Source organism: Panthera uncia (genome assembly GCF_023721935.1).
Source record: "Panthera uncia isolate 11264 chromosome E2 unlocalized genomic scaffold, Puncia_PCG_1.0 HiC_scaffold_20, whole genome shotgun sequence".
Lineage (NCBI taxonomy): Eukaryota > Metazoa > Chordata > Mammalia > Carnivora > Felidae > Panthera > Panthera uncia.
Genome location: NW_026057589.1, coordinates 15,930,980 through 15,939,309, shown reverse-complemented (window position 1 = coordinate 15,939,309; position 8,330 = coordinate 15,930,980). Strand labels below are relative to the sequence as shown.

The following is an 8,330-nucleotide window of genomic DNA, read 5'->3' as shown; positions in this document are numbered from 1 at the left end:
GGAGAGGAAGGGAGAGGAAGGGAGAGGAAGGGAGAGGAAGGGAGAGGGAGAAAGGGAGAGAGGGGGAGGGAGGGAGGGGGGGGAGAGGGAGAGGGAGAGAGAGAGAGAGAGAGAGAGAGAGAGACAGACTCTTAAGCAGGGTCCACACACAGCATGGAGCCTGACGTGGGGCTTGATCCCATGACCCTGGGATCATGACCTGAGCCAAAACTGAGAGTCGGATGCTCAACTAACCAGGCCAGCCAGGTGCTCCCACAAGTTATCTCTCCATCCATTTGTGGATATATAAGCTACTATTCTATTATCACTTCCACTTTTTGGCAAGGGAATTAAGCTCAAAGAGGTTAAATAACACGACCAGGGTCACGCAAGGTATGCAGTGGAGTGTTTACTTCTCCATCCCGGCTCTTAACCAGCATACCAGCATTAATTAAGGGCTTACTAAAACACAGGAACTGTGGCCACCTGAGCCATTAGCAGTGACAAGTGGGGGTGCCTCTGCGTCCCTCTGCACATGCACGTGAAGGGACAGGAGTCCCTTCTCCCTGCACTGCCCCTTTCACCTCCATCCTTGATCCCATGCCTTCCTGACTTCAGAACTGTGGCTCCGTTTGTAGCATCCTCCCTTTCTCTTGTCTCTGTCTTGTTATGACTTCTCTCTTATCTTGGCCAGAGGTGGGGAAGCACATCCCCCCGTGCAGGACCAAACTCCTCAGCAAATGTGACCTCAACTTCGTGGACACTCACTCCCACCCAGTGCCCACCATCCTCTCTCTACTCAACTGTCGAGGAGGCCTCAGGGTCAGCAAGAGTCCCGGGTGGGCCTCTTCTCAACAGGGCACCATGGGGGTGGGGGGTGGGGGGAGGTAACGTCCTCCACATACCTCCCAGGGTCAGGTACCTCCCAAGGTCACAGGGCCAGTCACAGGAGCTAGCGGCTGAATGTCAGGGCACAGGGCCTGGCCCATGTGAAATATTTGTTAACATCAACTTGCAAGGTCAGTTCATGATGTTTAGAAGCTAAATCAAAAGGTCCTGTTGGCATTTTTAGCCCCAGGGCCAATATATCTGTGTAAGAACAAGCCAGATGCCCTTATCAATTCTGCAGCATTCCAGAATTGAAAGTCCTATTTGAGGAAGCTTTTTAAAAAGCAAAAGGAAACATTTTAAAGTTCTTCTCTGCTAACAAATCAATAACACTGCAGGAATTGCCATAGTACAGAGAAATCACACACATATTCGTATCAGGGTTATGAGTTGGTGAAAACAAGGTTGAGGGATATGTTTCTACCGTCTTGACGATGACCACCCATTCGCCCAAGAAAGAGACGTCCTGTAAGATCACCTCTGAAAGAAGTCCTCCATTCTGTTAGCTCATTCAGCATCAAAGCGATACTGGCAGAAGGCACTTACAGGGAATCATCGGCTTTGACAGAAATACTGACCTGATGTAATGGGTTATTCTGAATACTCCTAAGAAAATGCTATGCTGTTTTCAAGGAACAGACACATTCACAAAAATGATTATTCACAGACTGTCAGCACCAAAAAGGCCCCTATCAAATACGCAAGGTTTCCATCTTTCTTTTTTTTTAAAAATGTTTTAATGTCTATTTATTTTGGAGAGAGACAGACAGAGTGGGAGCCGGGGAGGGGCAGAGAGAGAGGGAGACACAGGATCTGAAACAGGCTCCAGGCTCCAAGCTGTCAGCACAGAGCCCGAGGTGGGGCTCACACCCATGAAAAGCGAGATCACAATCTGAGCCAAAGCCGGACGCTTAACCGACTGAGCCACCCAGGCACCCCATCTTTCTTTTCAACAGCATAACATTTTTTCTTAAATAAAACCTTGTGGAATTCTCTTCAGAAGGCAAATGAGGTTGCAGGCTGATTTCCTAAAACTTCAGTCCACGTTTTGTTGTTGCCTTTCCTTTTGTCTGTTTCAAGCCCTGAGAGCTGGGGACAGAGGGAGGCAAGGAGAGAGGGGGACAGAACAGGGGAGAGAAGAGGGAGAGGGAGAGCTTCTTTACCCTCCAAACATTACGCACTGTTTTCAGTCCTATTTTGAGAATAGGAAACTGAGGCTCACAGAGATGAAGAACTTTGCTGTAGGTTCCGGAGCTAGGACGGGAGCCCACACAGAAGCAGGAGGGATTGAGGCAGGCACCCCCTCCCCATTTACTGGTGGGAAACCCATGAGCCTTTGCTTGCATGACTCCAGGGAGGGGTGCAGCTCCAGTAATGCCTGGGAGGGAAATTCCTTGCCCTCCAGAGCCAGATAGGATATAGTCGGATCTAATTAGACTTAAATTTTCTTATTTTTTTTAATTTTTTAATGTTTATTTAATTTTGAGAGAGAAAGAGAGAGGGAGTGAGTGGGGGAGGGGCAGAGAGAGAGGGAGACACAGAATCTGAGGCAGGCTCCAGGCTCTGAGCTTTTGGCACAGAGCCCCACGCGAGGCTCGAACCGATGACCTGCGAGATCATGACCTGAGCCTAAGTTGGAGACTCAACCAACTGAGCCACCCAGGTGCCCCTCAATATTCTTTTTTAAAGAAATGTGACCATTGCACACCAGAGTTTATGGTCTAAGATGATTCTCCTGTAATTATCAACAGGCAAAGCTGTCTGGGTGATACAGAACTTGGAGATCCATTTCGGTCTTGCCTCGATTTTCCACACTAGTTTGTCTCCTTGTTCAAAAAATATATTGAAGTGCTTCTTTGCTCTTTGGCAGAAATGAGAACAGACCTAGTCCCCTGGTTTCCAGTTAGGTTTCTCCTGTTGGAACCTGGATTTTCATTACCTCCTGTGTTGATGTGATCGTTGCCTGCCTGACCCAGATCCAAAAAAACCCACACGAGTCTAGGGGCGCCTGGCTGCCTCAGTCAGGAAGAGCCCACGACTCTTGATCTCGGGGTCATGAGTTCCAGCCCCACATTGGGTGTAGAGATGACTTAAAGAAATAAAACTAAAAAAAAAAAAAGAAGAAGAAGAAGAAGAAGAATCCATACGAGTCTAATCCCAAACCCACAAAACTTCAGCTGATTCCTCAGCTTTCTTTGTCCCCCTGAGGGGATATTGTTCATCGTCCTGCTTAGAAAGCCATGGCTATCATGGCCCATTTTCATTTTTGTACTTGGATAACTTTGAAGTTATTGTTTCCCCAATTTTACCTCAGAAGTACCCCAATAGAGGGACGCCTGGGTGGCTCAGTCGGTTAGGCATCCGACTCCGGCTCAGGTCATGATCTCACAGTTTGTGGGTTCGAGCCCTGCATTGGGCTCGGTGCTGACAGCTCAGAGCCTGGAGCATGTTTTGGATTCTGTGTCTCCTCCTCTCTCTGCCCGCACCGCCCCCCACCCCCCTCCATGCTCATGCTCTGTCTCTGTCTCTGAATAATAAATAAACGTTAAAAAAAAAAAAAGAAGTACCCCAACAGCAAAGGAGAATGACTGTATCCAGGGGGTGTACCCATGGCAACTCCATTCTCAGCCCAACACCTCTTTAAAGTACAACAGTTTATCTTAAAAGCCCAGGCCGCCGTGTGCGCGAACAGTAACAATGGTGGCGGCTGAAACTTACCGAGTCCTTGCCAAGTAAGAGGTGGGTTTAGGTGCTCTGTGTTTGTTTCCCTGGGAAATCCTTCGTGGGTAGCCCCACAAAGCAAGTACTAGTGGTTGGTCCTCATTTTGCAAGTAAAGAGACTGTAGCACAGAGAGGGTAAGTAACTAGACCAAAGTCACACAGCTGGCCAGGAGAGAGCCTGCGTTCAAACACGGGCAGCCAGCTTCAGGGCCCTGGCTGTTCATTTCTATGTTCGAGAATTTTCTAGTGGCAGTGGCAGTTGTGGCCCCCAACCCTGCCAGGGCAGGGACGTCTGGAGACACCTGTGGTTGTCACATAGGGGTGTGTGTGTGTGTTTGTGTGTGTGTGTGTGTGTCTGTCTATTACTGGCATCTAGCGGGTAAAACCCAGGGATGATGTTAAACATCTCGCAGTACACAGAACAGCTCCTACAACAAAGAATTATCCAGCCCAGATGCCATCCAATACAGCCAAGGTTAAGAAACCCTGACCTAAACATATTTCAAATTACTTGCTAATTACTTATTTTTCTTTCTAAAACTTCTCCAAAAACTGCCATGCTACCCTGCGGCTTCTTGTCCCCCTGAACATCACAATCTTCAAAGTCCATTTGAGAACCCGTGGCCTCAAAATGCGTGCAAGTGACGGATTTTGGTGGGGTTTTCGAAGGTCCTGGAACTTTAATGGCAGGGACCTTTCTGTCACCTACCTTCTCTGACCGGAGGGTGAACAACAAATGGAGTTTTCCTTCTTTCACCAGCAACGGTAAAAGGACGGAGTATTTGTCATACGACAAATGAGAATATCTGGTCCCGGCATCATGCTCTTTTAAGCGGGCCTTCGCATCATCTATCAGACTGTTTCTGAAATGGAAACAAACAAAACACTTCAGTAACCAGAGTTGTGGGAAAAAGCTCCCAGTCCTGCCTATGTTTCTGTTGTGTTGTGCATCTCGGGAGCTTACCAGGGCTGACTCTCACTGTATTTGTCGATAACATGGCAGGAATAATACTCTCACCCCAATTGCATGACTGTTGGCAAGATAAAATGAGCAAAAAAAAAAAAAAAAGGCTAAGAATACAGTTTAGTGCATGGTTTCACTTTGGAAATTAAGTAGAAATTATGGTAAAAGGTTCTTTCAAAACTGCAACAGTTAAATGTTGCAATCCTTGATAATACTCCAGTAAGCAGGTTTGGTAAACAGGTCGCTGTCGTTAAGTTAGAACTCTCTTAGCCTGATCCTTATGTTATCAAACCCTTATGTCTTCAATTGCCTTATAAAGTTTTTCAAAAAGGGTTAAAAACCCTTATGTCTTCAATTGCCTTAAAGGTCCCAAAAATCTAGTGACAACAGATTCACCGTGTTACAACACAGATTGCTAGGCCCACCCCTAAAGCGTGACTCGGTAAGTTTGGGGTGGGGCCTGGAATTTAGCATCCAACTCCCAAGCAACCATGATGCTGATACTGTGGATCAGAGGAACCCCCTTTGAGAGCCATTACCTGACAGTATGCAAGTATTTGGATTTGTAACCACATTTGGTGCCCCGAATTCATGACTTTGAATGTTCTGGTCTTTTTGACTGGTGTATTTTGTTGCTGGTTTGTGTAGTAGCTTAAATAGTGTCCCCCCCCAAATTCATGTCACCCAGAAGGCTCAGAATGCAACTTTATTTGCAAGCAGTGTCTTTGCAGGTGGAATCACAAGTCTTAAGATGAAATCATCCCGGATGTAGGGTGGGCCCTACATCCAATGATTGGCATACTCATAAGAAGAGAGGACATAGAAACACACACACACACACACACACACACACAGAAGAAGCCAATGTGAAGACAGAGGCAGAGATTGGAGTGATGTGGCCACAAGCCAAGGAACATCAAGATCCATCGGAAGCTGCAACAGGCAGGAAATTCAGATGTCTGGGCTTCAGGACTATGGCAGAATGAATTTCTTTTGTTTTAAGTCATCAAGTTCGTGATACTTTGTTACGGCAGCCCTAGAAACTAACAGTTTGGTTTTAATTTTTCTCTGGGAAAGGCAATTTTGCAGAGTGGGTGAAGTCAGATATTTAAGGGGGGCCAGAACTACTTGTAAAGTGTTTAGGAAGGACCTCTCCAGGCCTTGCTTTCCTCATCTGTGACCTGCTTGAAGGTATCTGTAAACACGTCATGACATCGTTCGCACAGTGTGACTGGCACTCTGCTGGTGCCCAGTGAGTAGTGATTGCTGTCATAAATGTCTCCGGCATTAGGTGGGCAAGTTGTTTGCTTTTTTTTTTTTTTTTTTTGCCTCTTTCTTCATGGCAGGATGCTCACTAAAGCTGGCTGGGTGCCAGCAGTGGATTTCAAAAACGACCAAAGGCCTTTCAGAACCACAGCAAGCGGGCACTGGAGGGGGCTCCTGGGTGTACCCCATGCACACAGGCCCACGTCCAGAAAACTGGCCCGCCAGAGTGTGCCCTGGACCCACCGACTGTGGCTTTTTAAGAGGCCCCAGAACCGATCAGAGGGACCAGCAGAAGCAAAACTGCAAAAACGTGTGTGTCCACATTAGGGGCTGGCTGGAATAACCACCAAAAAACCACCACCGTAGCAGCCACCCGGTTCTGAGCAAGGGCTCGTCCCACGCATTCCACGCTTTTCTCTTTCTGTCCTCACAACAGCCCGGGCGAGGTTAGGACTGGGTCCCGCCCAGGCTCAGAGAGGTTAGGTAACTGCGAGACCCTGGAGGTGGCCACCGCGGCCTTGAACCCGGAGCTGCCTGGTGCGGGCTCCTGGTTTCTGGGATGGAACTCCGGAGAAGCCCTAAGCTGAAGAGGAAAGGCGGCTGGGCAGGAGAAAGGGGTGCGACCCTGCGGGGCCGGGTGTGAGCCCATGGGTGCAGAGGCCCCGCGGCCCCGCGGGCGGCCTGGGAGGCGAGCGCACCGAGCGCGGGCTCCGCAGGTGGGTAGATGGGCGCGGCAAGAAAAGTCCCGGCCGAACGGCCCCGGAGCCGCGTTCGGGGCCGGCCGGGCCCTGCTCGGAGTGCCAGGGACCGGAGGACTTTACCTGACAGGCTCCGGGGAAGGACGAGCTGGAGACATCTCCGGGGCAAAGTTTGTTTCCCCACCGCAACTCCTAGCTCGCGCTCTGCCGAGTGGGCATGCGCAGAGCAGCCGCGATCTGGGGCGGGGAGAGAGGCGGGGCCTATGGCCTTAGGGGGCGGGGTGGGGCGGGGCGTAGGGCCAGGCCGTAAGGGGACTCGCTAAAGCAGGTTCCGCCCAGCTCCTTTTTTTTTTTTTTTTTAAATATATTTTATGGTCAAATTGGTTTCCATACAACACCCAGAGCTCATCCCAACAGGTGCCCTCCTCAGCGCCCATCACCCACTTTCCTCTCTCCCTCACCCCCCATCAACTCTCAGTTTGTTCTCAGTATTTAAGAGTCTCTTATGGTTTGCCTCCCTCCTTCTCTGTTTGTAACTTTCCCCCCCTTCCCTTCCCCCATGGTCTTGTCAAGTTTCTCAAGATCCACATAAGTGAAAACATATGGTATCTGTCTTTCTCTGACTGACTTATTTCACTTAGCATAATACCCTCCAGTTCCATCCACGTTGCTACAAATGGCCAGATTTCATTCTTTCTCTTTGCCAAGTAGTATTCCATTGTATATATAAACCACATCTTCTTTATCCATTCATCAGTTGATGGACATTTAGGCTCTTTCCATAATTTAGCTATTGTTGAAAGTGCTGCTGTAAACATTGGGGTCCAAGTGCCCCTGTGCACCAGCACTCCTGTATCCCTTGGGTAAATTCCTAGCAGTGCTATTGCTGGGTCATAAGGCAGATCTACTTTTAATTTTTTAAGGACCCTCCACACTGTTTTCCAGAGCGGCTGCACCAGTGTGCAAGCTCCTTACTCTTCCACAAGAATGGGGAGCCTATGAGAATTCTGAGATTGAAGGGGGAAAATGCAGTGCAGGTGATTTAAAAGGATTCTGAAACCTCATTCACTGTTGCTAGGAGGTTAAGTTGGTTCAACTTCTCTGAACAGCAGTCTACAAATGTTTACTTAGCACCTACTATGTGCTTGGGCAGATCGCACAGCCAGCAAAAAGACACATGGAGCCAGCCTGCAGACAAGTGCATGAGAAAAACGTGGATCAAACCATTTCATAGATAAAGCAGATGCCTTTGTCCTTGGAGAGCATATGAGGGAGAAACGCGAGTGAACCAGGTCAGAGAAGGCTCACCAGAGAGAATGGACACCCGCCGTCCTCTAGAGCAGCTGTGCTCCATGTGTGGTCCTGGGACCAGAGCATAAGCATCACCTGGGCGCTATTAAAAATGTATATTCTGGGGGCGCCTGGGTGGCTGAGTCTGTTAAGTATTGGACTTAGCCTCGGGTCCTGCCCTCACGGTTGGTGGCTTCAAGAATGGCTTTGGGCTCTGTGCTGACAGCTCAGAGCCTGGAGCCTGCTTCAGATTCTATGTCTCCCTCTCTCTCTGCCCCTCCCCACTCATTCATGTTCTCTCTCTCTCTCTCTCTCTCTCTCAAAAATAAATAAACGTTAAAAAAATAAATGAAAAAAAAGTAGATTCTTGGGTTCCCCCCAGAGCTCCTGCATCAGAAGCTGGGGGTAAGGCCCAGCAATCCGGGCTGTAAGGAGAGTGGGATATTCAGAGAGCCACTGCTCTAAGGTATGTTTGGAAAGTAAATAAGGGGAGAGGGTTCCAGGAAGAAGACTAAGTTTGTACA

General features: G+C 48.7%; 1 protein-coding gene across 1 annotated transcript in view; it reads right to left on the bottom strand.

The window, feature by feature from the left end:
- The window catches only part of NUDT7 (nudix hydrolase 7), a 19,583-nt gene extending 12,853 nt beyond the window's left edge, over positions 1–6,730 (bottom strand). The window contains exons 1-2 of the mRNA XM_049622483.1: positions 6,640–6,730; positions 4,298–4,451 (exon numbers count right to left, since the gene is read on the bottom strand). Coding sequence (XP_049478440.1) covers positions 4,298–4,451; positions 6,640–6,674 — 189 coding nt within the window. The 5' untranslated portion in view covers positions 6,675–6,730. The remainder of the gene's footprint in view (positions 1–4,297; positions 4,452–6,639) is intronic.
- Positions 6,731–8,330: the final 1,600 nt, after the last annotated feature.